Below are 15,225 nucleotides of genomic sequence, written 5' to 3' on the forward strand. Positions count from 1 at the left end.
CCTGCCAACCTCTGGATCCCCCCACCCCTAATCCCCCCGTACCTTAAAATCGTTGGCCGGACAGGTGCCCCTTGAATGGCTGGCCTTAGGGCCAGATTGGCCCAGGTGGCTCAAACCCCGCCCACAGATGGGGCCTGAGGCGCCTGGGCCAACCAGAATAGGCCTTCCTGTGAGCAGGGCCTTAGGCACATGGGCCCAACCCGGAAAGAACTCACGGGGATGGGACAGGAAAATGAATTCCCGCAGGGATGGGGAAAAATTTGTCCCCGTGTCATTCTGTAGTTCACAAGTTAATTGTTTTAATGTAATGTAATTTATTTCTTATATACCGCTAAACTCCGTTAGGATTCTAAGCGGTTTACAGAAAAATAGACAATAGGGTGCATTAAAATTATAAGTAAAATAGGTACTTAGAAATTCCCTTACTGTCCCAAAGGCTCACAATATGACATGCTAATGGCAAAAGATGGCTATTTTTTATGGCTGCAGTAAAAATGGCCTTAATGCGTGGGAAAGACCCACATATGGGGTGTCCTAAGGCCATTTTTTGCTGTAGTTTAGTAAAAGGACTGCTTAGAAAGGGCAATGTTCTTGGGTGCTGATATTCTGTTTCTGGAGAGCACATTACTGAAATGTCCAAGAAAGACCAAAAGAGCATTTTCTTTAGAAGTGTTGATGACCTACCAGAAGGTAAAAAGAGCCACGATACCCAGGGTGACAGAAAGCTGGATCATAAGGATAGCATAAACCTAAAAGGAGAGACCAAACTAAATGTGAATCATGATACTTTGTGTATGTACAATATAAACATAGGTCTACTCAGTGAAGCACTATAGAAATGGTCAGATTTCAGTTTCAGGCTCTGTACCAGCCAAGGCCATAGTTACAGGTGGACTTGGATGGACATAACCCCCCCTTCCCCACACACACTTTTTGTTCAGGCCCACCCAGTCTTACAGCCATTCAGATGTGCCTCTCATTTCTCACACCCCATAGATCAATATCTCTTTAACCCTTCCTTAACCCCTCTCCCTCCGTATGGGTCAGGTATCTCTCTCTCTCTCTTCAAACAAATGCATATTTTTCATAGGCAGCGATGAAACCAGACTGTTTCTGACTAGCCCAGGGTGGCAAAGGGAAAGCTGGAAAGTAGCAGTCTGATTTCATCATTGCCAATGATGAAAAAGATGCTGGACCTGCTGGAGGGAGGGAGAGATATGTATACTGCCCACCTAAAATGTCAGGTACCAGCTTCTATTTTTCTACATTTTGAGATTAATTTGCATCTCTACTGAATGTTTCTGGGGTCCTACCATAAATGGTTCTTTGATTCCCAGACTATTAGGGTCTTGTAACTTTGGGATCATGTTTACTCTATTCTATTAGCATCAGCAGATTTTCAAATTCACTTCTTTCTATCCCACCATCCCTTTCCAGCTGTAATAACATATGCAGATAGCCTACACCTAAACAAGTTTGTATGATTTTCAACTCAGTGTAATTATATTGTTTCTTCATTGACCTGATGAAGAGAGGACAACTCTCAAAAGTTTGTCAGCAATACCTTTCCATTGGACCCAACTCAATGAATCACCTACAAACCCCCTCCTCTACAAAGCCATGCTAGAGGCTGCCGCGTAGTAACGGCCCCGAAGCCCATAGAGATTTAAAGGGATTCGGGGCTGTTGCCGCTAGTGCGACTTTGTAGAAGAGGGGAAAAGTGTTTATTGAGCCTTATTTCCACAAATTCACCTACAGCATTAGAGTCTCAAAATACTTTAATTGTGGATGAATATGTATTCCTGTGTTATATTTTTGATATTTCTTTTGTTACAATTAGTTTGTGATTGTTTAATGAGTATAATTTCAATAATAATAATAAAATATTCTAATACTTCTATAGATCTTCCTAAATAACAGGATCTGGGTAAAATCCTGTATTTCTTACTATGCTACAACTACCTGGGTGCCCACCCTCTGGGAAGCATTGTGATGGCTAGCTACCATTTCTGCAGTTATAGAGCTTTGAAGATGAGAAGGTTAGGATGGTGATAGGTATTGCATCCCTAGCCCACACCTTTCTGATGAATATTCTCCGGATATTCCTGTCATCCCAGCTGAAGGCTGTCAACATCTCTGTGTCTCCAAAGTACCCTCCATAGGATGGACTGGTGCCTGAAAAAAGGGTATGAATGAAATTCTTCAATCTCCAAGAGCCTGAGTTCTCACAATACTGCTATAACCTTCAAGTTCAGAGAGAGATAATGAGATCCTGATTCGAGTGGGGGAGCAGCCAAGTAGCTGGAGCCCTGGGCCGACACTGAAGGAAGCATGATTCAAATCCCACTGCTGCTCCTTGTGATCTTGGGCAAGCCACTTAACTCTCCGTTGCCTCAGTTGTAAACTTAGATTATAAGCCCTCAAGGGGTCAGGAAAATACTTATTTTACTTGAATTTAACTTACCTTGAGCTACTATTGAAATTGGGTGAGCTAAATCCAAACACATAAAGAGTATAAACACCTATTCAGTACTGTACCACTCTGCATGGTGTAAAAGCTGGGGGTATACTCAAGAGGCTACACATTGGCAGCATGCAAAGGCTGGAGAACAATGCCTAATGATCAGAGCGTTGACCATTGTGATTCACAAATAAGCAGTTCAAGACTCCACTGTTAGGGAAATCACATTAGCACACTGAACCTCTAGGGCTCCTTTTACAAAGCCGCGCTAGCGGGTTTAACGCGCGTGACTTTTCATCACACGTAAACCCCGCGCTGGTCAAAAAACTACCGCCTGCTCAAGAGGAGGCGGTAGCGGCTCGCACGGCCAGCAGTTTAGCGCGTGCTATTACGCATGTTAGCTATTGGCCTATAATTTGACATATCTTCAATGCTAATTTTTTGGTCTTTAACAATGGGATGAATGATTGATTCTTTCCAGGCTTTAGGCATAATACCTTGTTTCAAACTTTCACTAAACAGTGTAAGGATTGCTGGACCAAAAATCTTAAAGTAACGCTTAAGGAGGAAAGGTGGTATTGAATCAGCCTGGGAGCCTTTTATATTTATAGATTTAATGAGAGTTTCGATCTCTGTAAGGTTTGGAATTTTGAAATAAGAGCATTTAGAAGAGAGTGAGCAGGGCTCCGTTTGTTCTTGGTCGGGTTTAGGTGGAGAATTTGTGCCACTCCCTCAGGGCTCCAGATGATGTCACAGGAAGACGGCTCTATCTGCAGCAGTGCCTGACACCTCTACACGGAGCATCTACCAGACCAAGTACTTCCAGCAGATGAAATTTAATATGGACAAGAGCAAAGTGATGCACATTGGGAAGAATAATCCTAGCTATATTAAAAGTCACCATAGGGGGAAAGCATTTAGGTGAAATCTTTTGCTCTGTGTGCAGCAGCAGTAAAAAAAACAAAAACAAACAAACAGAATGTTAGGAATTATTAGGAAAGGAATAGAAAATAAAGCAAAGAATATCATAATGCCTCCATTTCACTCCATGGTGAAATCACACCTTGAATATGTTATGCAATTCTGGTTGCCACATCTCTAAAAAAGATGTGTTAGAACTGGAAAAGGTACAAAGAAGGGTGACTAAAATGATTAAGATGATGAAACAACTTTCATATGAGGAATGAGATTAGGGTTCTTCAATTTGGAGAAGAGACGGCTGAGGGAAGACATGGTAGAGGTCTATAAAATCATATAAACAGAGTGGAATGGGTAGGGAGACACTCCATGAATAATGGAGCACATTTAGAACAAAAAGGATAAAATATTTTTTCACTCAATATATACTTAAACTGTGGAACTCATTGCTGGAGCAAGTGGTAAAAATAGTTAATGTAACTAGGTTTAGAAGAGGCTTGGAGAAATTCCTGAAGGAAAAGTCCATAAACCTTTATATAGGTAGACCTGGGAAAGACCACAGCTTATCCCTGAGATTAAGTAGCATAGAATCTAGCTACTTTTGGGGACCTGGGCTGGTCACTTAGAAACAAGATACTGGGCTAGATGGATCCGTGGAGGGGCATAATCGAAAGGGACGTCTAAGTCCGTTTACGTCCATCTCGCAAGTTGTCCAAAGTAAAAAAAACAGCTTAAGACACATTTTCAAAAAATACATCCAACCTTTTTTTCTTTTCGAATCGTCCATCTTTATACCACATTTTCGTCCAACTTTCCGTCTAAGTCCAAAACGCCTAGAACAAGCCCTGTTGGACGTGGGAGGGGTCTGCAAAGTGATGAAGTGCACACCCAGACATGCCACCTAAATAGTGGGGGTACCTTACAGGGCACTGCTGTGAACTTCACAAAAAGGGTGCCATGTCTTCTCCTCACTACAGCTCCCTTATAGGTTATCGTGAGCCCCTCAAACTACCTCCAGAATCCCCTAGACCCACTTATCTACCACCCCAATAGCCCTTATGGCTGCAGGAACCACTTATATGCCAGTAAAAAAGGGTTTTGGGGTGTATAGGGGAGTGCACATGTTTATGTATCAATGCAGTGATTACAGGGGCTTAAGGGCATGGGTCCTCCTCTCCATGGGTCCCTAACCCACCCCCAAGATGACTTAAGCTGTCTCTATGCTGGACAACTAGGCTTTCCTATGCCAGGTGGCCAGGTGATGATGGTCTGGAGGCTGAATTTTAAAGGTGTGATTAATATTTTTATGGGGGTGGGGGGGGGGTCGGTGATCACTGGGGTAGTGTGTGGGGTGCTTATCTGGTTTCAGTGATTATCTGGTGAGTTTAGGTGGGTTTTTGTGACTTAAACCATGTTTTAGATGGTCTAAGTCAGTGTTCTTCAACCTTTTTACACCCGTGGACCGGCAGAAAAAAAAAGAATTATTTTGTGGACCGGCAAACTACTAGGACTAAAATTTAAAAACCCCGTTTCCGCCCCATCTCCGCGAGCTTGGTCCCCACAAATCATCTGATCCCATCCACACAAGCCTGTTATGATTTTATATTGAATGTATTTTATTAAAGTATAAAAAGAAACAATATTCTGTACAATTGTCATTTTATAAATACAAATAATTCAGAGAAGGATCAACAAAACCCCTGTCTCCCCTCCCCTTCACATATATCCCCTCTACTATCAAGAAAACTGAACAAGCCAAATTATTACAGAATGCTACACAGAAATATCATGCTAACAGAATACTGCAGTTACATATAACAGGAATAGTTTTAGGGGAGTGCAACTAGGGCAACTGCCCCCTGGTCAGAGAGCGCCCTGAGCTAGCTGGAAGCTAAAGAAGCACTGCCTAGGTTTTGCAGTCCCCAGTTATGTCTAACACCAGCTCTAGCAGGATATATATTTCAAATCTGATATATTCTAATCACAAAATAGAAATAAAATTATTTTTTTCTACCTTTTGTCGTCTCTGGTTTCTGCTTTCAATCTTCTTTTCACTCTCTTCCTTCCAGCGTCTGCCCTCTCTGTCTCTTCAATCCAGCATCTGCCCCTTCCATCCACTGTATGTCCTCTCCCCCTTCCATATGGTATCTGTCTTCTTTCTATGCCCCTCTCCCCTTTTCTATCCAGCTTGTGCCCCTCATTCCAGCTTCACTGCTCTCTTCATTTTTATCTCTCCTACACCAGATCTATCATCGTTGTCCCTCTCTGCTTATTTTTCTGCTGACCCCTTCCTATCATCAATATCTCTACTTTCTCATGCCTGTGTCTCCCCTTCCCCTCCTCTAATCTCTCTGCCAGCTGTTTCCTTCCTTTTTTCATTCTCCCTTCCCTCCTCCTCCTGTCCAGCAGTAACTCTCTTCCCTTCCTCCCCTCCCTGTCCCTTTTTTCCTTTGCCCAGCAGCTTCCCAGACTCCTTTCCCTCCTCCCCTCCCAGCAGAATCTCTCCTTCTCCCTCTCCAGTAGCAGCTGTCCTTTTTTTTCCCTTGCCCAGCAGCTTCCCAGACTCCTTTCCCTCCTCCCCTCCCAGCAGCATCTCTCCTTCTCCTTCCCTCCAGGTCCAGTAGCAGCTGTCCCTTTTATTCCCTTGCCCAGCAGCTTCCCAGATTCCTTTCCCTCCTCCCCTCCCAGCAACATCTTTCCTTCTCCCTCTCCAGTAGCAGCTGTCCCTGTTTCCCCTTGCCCAGCAGCTTCCCAGACTCCAATAGTGGCTTTCTCCCCTCCCAGCAGCTCTCCTTACTTCCCAGCGCAGCGATTCCGGAAGGCAGTCTCGGGTCCTTTGTTGGGTCGCGCCGCCTCTGAGGAAAGTGGAAATTGCATCATCAGAGGCAGCCGCGACTCAGCAAAGCCCCGAGGCTGCCTTCGTGAATCGCTGCGCTGGGAAGTAAAGGAGAGCTTCAGCGGCACTATTAAGGCCTAGGTCGTTTAGAAATATGTCCAAAACCCATTTTTAGTATCGGCACTTGGACGCATTTGGGAAATGTTCGTCCAAGTGCCGACTTAGGCCAGTTTTTTGACGTTTTTCTTTTTCGATTATGAGCCCCATAGTCTGACCCAGGAGGGCAGCTCTTATGTTCTTTAGTTCAGCAAGATAATGACAGGGGAGAAGGTGTGTTAAGGTTACCCCTTTGCAGGTTATATAGTGTGCTTTGTGGTTTCCAATATTATTATAAATTAAGTTTAAAAAGCTTATTATTGCCTTCATAGCTCTGAGGGGTGTAGGTGTAGCATATTTATATGAAAATATTATATTGCACTCCTTCACAAGACCAGTGCTTTGGAGTTAGAAATGTCAATTAGCTATTTGTTCTATTAGAGAAATAAGCAAAGCCAAGACAGGGAAGAAGGCTTTTTCAAGGATAGCTCTGTTGCATTGGAACCTACTGCATGCTCAGAAGACCTTACTAGGGAGTAATTATAGCCTCTTCCAACTAAAATACTCATATGTTGACTTGTGTATATTTAAAGTAGTAGGGCTGTGGGAGGGAAAAGTCAGGTTGACAGCGTTTCTGATTCATTCTTATGTGGGAAATGCATGGAGATGGATGGGGACTTAATTTTCTGGGCAATTGTTTTCATTGTAAGTATCTCTCCCTTGACTTCTTTCAGTTTCATCTGATATTCCTTTCTGTACTCCTCTTCTTGAATTTTTTTATACTTCATGAACGCCAGTTCTTTTGCCTTTATTTTTTCTGCCACTAATTTGGAGAGCCATATTGGTTTCCTTTTTCTCTTGTTTTTATTTATTTTCTTCACATAAAGGTCAGTAGCTCTATTTATTGCACCTTTCAACTTGGACCACTGTTTTTCCACTTCCCTTATGAATCCCCCATCCAATCAGCTATTTCTTCAAGTATTCTCCAATGCTACTAAAGTCCACACGTTTGAAATCCAGGACTTTTGAGTTTTGTGTGGCCATCCTCCTCTTTGGCTGTTAAATGGAACCAAACTATATGATGATCACTACTTCCCAGGTGGGTCCCCACTCGGACATTAGAGACACTTTCACCATTTGTGAGCACCAGATCCAACATCACTTTTTCCCTCGTGGGTTCCATCAGCATTTGTCTGATAGACGTTCCTTGTGGAGTTGTCAGGCACAGCCACAGAGAGAGCCCTCTTCCTGTGACATTATCTGGGGCCCTGAAGGAGTGGTACAAGATCTCTACCCCATTGCAGAACACAGCCACTGGTGCTAGGTTATAGGCGCATGCCCAAAGGGTCTGACCAAAGGGGCAGAGCATGCCTCTTTGGAGCCTCTTCAGAGCTTACTGAGGAATAAGAAGCAGAGGGCCTTGTCAGTTTGATTTAATATGAGGAAGTGAAAAGGTATGAAGTCACAAACTCAGCACCCATTAAGGTGTCAAGATCTATGGATCAACTTCTAAAAGCTGAAATTGTGAGCATTTTGGGGCTCATTTAAAAAAAAAAAATAGACATCCAAAAGCAGGCATAAATCGGCACTTGGACATTTTGCTCGTCAAAACATCCAAGTACTGATTTTCACAGTTGACTTTCAAGATGTCTTTCTAGGCTTCTTAGCTACTGTGCATCTAAAGTTCAAGGGTGCATGTTGGAGGCATGATATGGGTGGGCTTAGCACCTAGAATCTTGCAGTAATAACCAAACAATTTCCAAGATGTCCAGAACGGAACTTACAAAGTGTTCTTATATATATTCGCTACTTCTATCAGCACACATTCATAAACCTTCCCAATAAAGTGTACTAATTACAAGTTCAGAATATACCACATATCTTAACCTTCTGTTATATATACATGTAATTTACCATTATTGTCTGGTTTTCACCAGGATTCAGCAAAATTCATTATTCACCTTTCTACCCACCTGTCTACCACCCCAATGGCACCTATATCTAATCTAATCTAATCTAATCTTCTATTTGTGTATCGCTCATACCTATAGAGGCTCAAGGCGACTGTAAAGAGAGGTAAGAGGGGAGAGAAAGAGGAGGGAGAGAGAGGAGGTGGATAGGTAAGAGGGAGAGGAAGAGGAGAGAAAAAGAGGGGAGAAAGGAGGAAGGGAAAGGGAGAGAAGAGAGGGAAAAGGAGATTAAGTATCGAACAGATGGGCTTTCAGTTTTCTTTGGAAGATGTGGCAAAGTTCAGTATAGTAGTATAGTATATAGCAGTATAGTAGAGTTTTGGTGAGCTCACACTTTCCACCATAAATGTAGTGGTTAGAGTGGCTTATGGACCTGGGTCCTCCTTTCTATGGCTCACTAGCCCACTCACTAGGCTACTTAAGACACCTGTGTGGTACTTTGTTAGGATTTTCTGTACCAGATGCTGCTGTTCTAGAGACAGGTATGTACTGTTTCATTCAGATTTTGGAGGGTGAGAGAGAGTTAGTGACAATTGGGGGATTGTGTGTATGTGTGGGGGGGATCATAACTTAATCCCTGTAGTGGTCATCTGATCAGTTTGGGTACTTTTTTGGCACGTAAACACTTTTAAATCAGGTATAGACTCTGATGTTGGATTCCGTCGCCATCTTAACTTGCTAAACTTGTGCAAGCTGGAAGGTATGCAATGGCTATGGTATGTATCTCCGCAATTTTTTTTTTTTTTTAAATTTCTAATAGCTTTTATTTAACCAATAAAAACATTACAAATGTATATACAAAGCACTGTATAAACAGTAGACAAACAAAGAGAGAATAGTGTGGCTAACAATAATGTACCCATACTCTTTGACAAATGATCTTGTACCCAATAAAGTAAAAAGTGGGATAGTATTTACAACATAACATAACATAATAGCAAATGTCTAGACCGCATAGCCATAAGTTCAATGCGGTTAACAAAAGATTATGCTATGAAAAAATACAGAAATAGTATGATATACAGAAATCTAATTGATCAGGAATTTGGAAAAAAGAAAAGTTTTCAAGAGTATTGTGAAATGTTCGTAAGACGTAGATCTAATTAATAATGGACGGAAATCTTTGTCATAGTAAGCTGCTTGGTAGGAAAGACAATACCCATGATGTTTCTTACTTTTGCAACCCTTGGCTGAAGGGAACGTAAATAGGGCATGAGATTTTCCACTATTCTCATGCGCCACAATAACAAATCTGTCGACAAGATATAATGGGGCAAAACCAAAAGCAACTTTATAGTATAAGCATCCCAACTTAAAGATCACCTGGGTCTCTACAGGAAGCCAATGCAGCTCACAGTGGTAACTTGAGGGGTAACGTGGCCATACTTCCTCAGACCATAAATCATTCTTACTGCTGTATTCTGAACCAGGGTCAATCTAGCCAAATTTTTCTTAGTACTTGTCAAATATACAATATTGCAATAGTCCAGTATATTCAGAAGTAGTGTCTGAACTAAAATTATAAAAGCGGCAGCATTGAAGTAGGATCTGGTGGTACGTAATTTCCATAAGGTATAATAACCCTTTTGAACCACTGCGTCTTATCTGATTTTTCTTGGTCAAGCACTGATTAAGAACTACTTCCAGGATTTTAATTGTAGGGCTTATTATGATATTGAATTGATCTTAATTATTGTCTTTGCAGAACCTGCATCCTTTCTTAGGCAGAGAACCCCCAAATAAGGAGGGGTCTTAGAGCACCAAAGCCTCAAAAATGAAACATACAACTGAAAATAATAAAAACTAAACAAAGCATATCAGAAACACCTCTGCACAGCTCGCTTGTAGAAAGAAAAACTGAAGGGAGCATTCCACTCAACTAGAAATGAGGGAGGTGCTGAAAGCTGTGTGACACACTTCTACAAAGCCAGTTCACGGCTGGGGATTGAACACCTAATGTACAGATTCCTGTGTAGATGTAACAGAATATCTGTTAGCATTTCATAGTAACATAGTAGATGACGGCAGATAAAGACCCGAATGGTCCATCCAGTCTGGCCAACCTGATTTAATTTAAATTTTTAAAAATTTTTTTCTTAGCTATTTCTGGGCAACAATCCAAAGCTCTACCCGGTACTGTGCTTGGGTTCCAACTGCCGAAATCTCCATTAAAACCTACTCCATCCCATCTAAACCCTCCCAGCCATTGAAGCCCTCTCCAGCCCATCCTCCCCCAAACAGCCATATACAGACACAGACTGTGCAAGTCTGCCCAGTAATGCCTTAGTTCAGTATTTAATATTATTTTCTGATTCTAGATCCTCTGTGTTCATCCCACACTTCTTTGAACTCAGTCACCGTTTTCCTCTCCATCACCTCTCTTGGGAGCACATTCCAGGCATCCATCACCCTCTCCGTAAAGTAGAATTTCTTAACATTGCTCTTGAATCTACCACCCCTCAACCTCAAATTATGTTTTACCATTTTCCTTTCTCTGGAAAAGATTTTGTTCTACGTTAATACCCTTCGAGTATTTGAACATCTGAATCATTTCTCCCCTGTCCCTCCTTTCCTCTAGGCTATATATATTCAGGGCTTTCAGTCTCTCCTCATACGTCTTCTGGCGCAAGCCTCCTATCATTTTCGTCGCCCTCCTCTGGACCACTTCAAGTCTTCTTAAGTCCTTCGCCAGACACGGTCTCCAAAACTGAACACAATACTCCAAGTGGGGCCTTACCAATAACCTGTACAGGGGCATCAATTCCTTCTTCCTTCTACTGGCTACGCCTCTCTTTATACAGCCCAGCATCCTTCTGGCAGCAGCCACTGCCTTGTCACATTGTTTTTTCGCCTTTAGATCTTTGGACACTATCACCCCAAGGTCCCTCTCCCTGTCCATGCATATCAGCTTTTCACCTCCCAGCATATACAGTTCCTTCTGATTATTAATCCCCAAATGCATTACTCTGCATTTCTTTGCATTGAATTTTAGTTGCCAGGCATTAGACCATTCCTCTAACTTGTGCAGATCCTTTTTCATATTTTCCACTCCCTCTTCGGTGTCTACTCTGTTACAAATCTTGGTATCATCTGCAAAAAGGCACACTTTTCCTTCTAAACCTTCAGCAATGACACTCACAAACATATTGAACAGGATCGGCCCCAGCACTGAACCCTGAGGGACTCCACTACTCACTTTTCCTTTCTCCAAGCAACTTCCATTAACCACCACTCTCTGGCGTCTGTCCGACAGCCAGTTTCTAACCCAATTCACTACTTTGGGTCCTAACTTCAGCCCTTCAACAGCCTCCTATGAGGAACTGTATCAAAGGCTTTGCTGAAATCTAAGTAAATTACATCAAGTCTTCAATCCAGCTCTCTGGTCACCCAATCAAAAAATTCAATCAGGTTCATTTGGAATGATTTACCTTTTGTAAAGCCATGTTGCCTCAGATCCTGTAACCCATTAGATTCAAGGAAGTACACTATCCTTTCTTTCAGCAACACTTCCATTATTTTTCCAATAACCGAAGTGAGGATCACCGGCCTGTAGTTTCCTGCTTCATCCCTGTGACCACTTTCATTCTGGTCTGGTGGAGAATAGTACAGCCCTGCCAGTACTGTTTCCTTTTACACATATGTTTCTATTTTCTGATGAATTTTTGTTATTAGACTTAATTCTCTCTTTAACATATAACACTACCCCCTCCCAATTTGATCCACCCTATCACTGTAATATAATTTGTATGATGGTAAGACAGAATCCCATTAGTTGTCCTCTTTCCACCAGGTTTCTGAAATATCTATCTCCATTTAGTGTTACTGAATATGCTCTAACTATCCCATCTTATTTTTTAGGCTTTTGACATTTGTATTGAGACATTTCAAAGTACATTGTTAGTTTGAATATAGAAGCTGTTTAGCAAATGACAGACATAATTGCATTCTTTACTCCTGGCTTACTTTTTGCCTTTGTTGGAACCTCTTTAGTGAAATGCCCTAACTTTCCTGCTTTGATAGTATCCTTCAAAGGTGCCTCACTCTGAACTATTTGCTTCTAAAAAACTGTCAGCTTTTCCTCAAATTCTAGTTCAAACACTGCTCTACCTGCTTTAATGATAGCGCCAGTAGCTTGGTTTCATCTTGATCAAGGTGGAGCCCATCTTTTCAGAACAGGCTCCCTCTTCCCCAAAATGCTGCCCAGTTCCTAACATGCATTAAAGCTTCGGAGCTCTGCCTGCCTTGGATACTATATGTGTAAAGGGGAATATTTCTGAAAATGCTACCCTGGAGGCTCTGGCTTTCAACTAAAAGCCTAAATTTGGCTTCAAAAATCCTTCTGCTACATTTTCCTATGCTGTTGATGCTCAGCTGACACCTTCCCAGCACTGTCTAAAATCATATCTAGGCGATGCATGAGATCTGACACCTATACATCGGGCAAGTAAGGGACCAAGCAATTCTCACATCAATTAGCCGCCCAGCTATCTACATGCCTAATAACTGAATCTCTAACTAAAATGGTCATTCTAACCTTTTCCTCCTGGGCAGAAGCTGATGGAGACACATCCTTGGTGTGAGAGGATATTGCATCCCCTGGAAGGTAGGTACTGGCTACAGGGTCACTTCCTGTCCTTTCAGGTGACCTTTCTTCTCCATGACAAAACAGAGATTGTCAGACTTGTCTACTATGTCCCTGTAAATCTCCTCAATATATTTTGCTGCCTCAGCTCCTCCAAGTCTACTATTCTAGCTTCAAGGGATCAAATTCATTTCCTTAGCTCTAGAAGCTCTTTACTCCAAGTATACACATATGACTAGGAATACCAGATGTCCGGATTTCTCCAGACATGTTCTCCTTTTCAGGACATGTCTAGGGGTTTTGGAAACCCTCCTCTCAATTGTGTTGGGCAGGAGGCAATCCGCCGAATCAAAGCAGGCAGCAGGGGGCGGAGCTATGGCGGAGATGAATGGGCCTGGGGGCAGGTCTAGGGTGTCTGGATTTTACAATCGTAAAATCTGGCAACTCGACATATGACCACTCTCCAACAAAGAGAGAATCAAATACCATATTTTTCGCTCCATAGGATGCACTTTTTTTCCACCCAAAAGTGGATGGAAATCTCGGTGCGCCTTATGAAGCGAAGGTACAAATTTTGTTACCCCCCCCCCCCGTACCATTATAAAACACGCCAGCCACCGCACCTCCTTTTTAAACCCACCCACATGCCCGCTGCAATCGCACCACATTTTATTAAACCCCCACCTTTTAAACTCCCCCATACCGTCCGACCACCCGTCTGCCTGCCTGCCATCACCGTTGCTTCTGTTTTACCTGGTGGTCCAGTGTCCAGCCAGCTCATTCCCCCAGCGGCGAAACAAATCAGCAGCGCGGCCATCAGGAGCAAGCTTTACGTTCTCCTGCTCAGCCCCACAATGCTTTCTGAATGGCTGCCATAAGTTCTTGCGAGTCTCGCGAGAATCTAAGGCAGCCATTCAGAAAGCAGTGCAGGACTGAGCAGGAGAGCGTAAAGCTTGCTCCTGATGGCCACGCTGCTGACTTGTTTCACCGCTAGCCGGGAAATGAGAAGCCCGGAAGAGCGAAGGCTGCCGAGGCATGCAGGGAGGGAGGGAAGCTGGATGGAACTTTTTGATAAATTTAAAAAGGTACGGGAGGCTTGCCTGGGACTGGCTGGTTGGCCTGGAGCTGGTTGGCTGGTTTGGGGCTGGCTGGTTTGCCTGGGGCTGGCTGGTTGACCTGGAGCTGGCTGGTTGGCTTGTTGCTGGCTGGCTGGCCTGGAGCTGGCTGAATGGTTTGCGGAGGGCGGGCCTGGGGCTGGCTTGGGGCTGGCTGGCTTGTTTGGGGCAGGCAGGGTGGCTTGGGATGGGCTGGCATGGGGCTGCCTACCATTAGACGTGCCCACCACTAGATGTGCCCTGTACCCTGTCCCAGCCTACCACTAGACTACCAGAGGAGGGACAGGGTACAGGGCACACCATTTTGTTCAGAATTTTTTTTCTTAGTTTTTCCTCCTCTAGAGGTGGGTGCGTCTTATGGTCATGTGCATCTTATGGAGTGAAAAATACGGTGGTACCCAGTAAAAAAAAGATTGGATAGCCCTCATCTCACTGTTAGAATGCTGTCTGCACCTTACTATTAGTGAGGTATTAATTAAGTTGCCAGTGGAGGTGTATATAAACTAAAGTCCCTTAAGATTACTAGTTATATGCTATTCTTTGCTGTACTTTGTCTATAGAGTCATTTATTTTTAAAAAGACCTAAAAATAATATCTGGTCAATATTCAGCTGGTGGTGGCCAGTGTTTTTTTTTTTGTTTTTTTTTTTAATGCTGTTGAGTAAACCTTAATTACGCCTTAATATTCAGTACCAGCACCTATGCAGGAACTGACAATGAATATTTGGACTGTGTAAGAGCTCTGGATGTGCTCAGAGGCAGCCAAGTGAGATATTCTAAGCGTTGCTTGGTTAGCTAATCAGGTAGCAGACTAAGTATTAGGTTATCTCCTAACAACCCTCGAAGCACTGCCACCCTCCCAAACCCTCACCCCCACACATGATCCAATCCTCCTTCTCAGTCTCCCCAAAATTGATTGTCCCCTCAATCAGATCTCCTTCCTTTCACCTCCCAAGGTCCTTCCATATATAGTCCCACCACCACCACAAAGCTTACCTTTCAAATCAGTGGTGGTTTAGGAGTTGTTGGGGCAAGAGTGATCCACACTCACTCCTGTCCATCACATGAAACTACTGCTAGAGGTCACAGCAGCCATTTTGTCAAAGGATCCATGATGGACAGGAGCAAATTGGGATCACTCCTGCGCCTACAACCTCTGGACCACCACTGATTTGAAAGAGGGTGGGAGGGACCATGTTGGAGATAGCAAGGCTCTTGAGGAAGAAGTTGGGAAGATCGGATCAGGGG

The 15,225-nt window shown here is 43.2% G+C and overlaps 1 protein-coding gene across 3 annotated transcripts in view; it reads right to left on the minus strand.

Annotated features, from left to right (window-relative positions):
- The window catches only part of FAIM2 (Fas apoptotic inhibitory molecule 2), a 145,927-nt gene that overhangs the window by 73,055 nt on the left and 57,647 nt on the right, over window positions 1-15,225 (minus strand). For all 3 annotated transcript variants that reach the window (XM_033937159.1, XM_033937161.1, XM_033937160.1), the window contains exons 3-4: window positions 2,078-2,175; window positions 685-749 (exon numbers count right to left, since the gene is read on the minus strand). In XM_033937159.1, the coding sequence (XP_033793050.1) occupies window positions 685-749; window positions 2,078-2,175 (163 nt within the window). The remainder of the gene's footprint in view (window positions 1-684; window positions 750-2,077; window positions 2,176-15,225) is intronic.

Source organism: Geotrypetes seraphini, chromosome 3 (assembly GCF_902459505.1).
Source record: "Geotrypetes seraphini chromosome 3, aGeoSer1.1, whole genome shotgun sequence".
Lineage (NCBI taxonomy): Eukaryota > Metazoa > Chordata > Amphibia > Gymnophiona > Dermophiidae > Geotrypetes > Geotrypetes seraphini.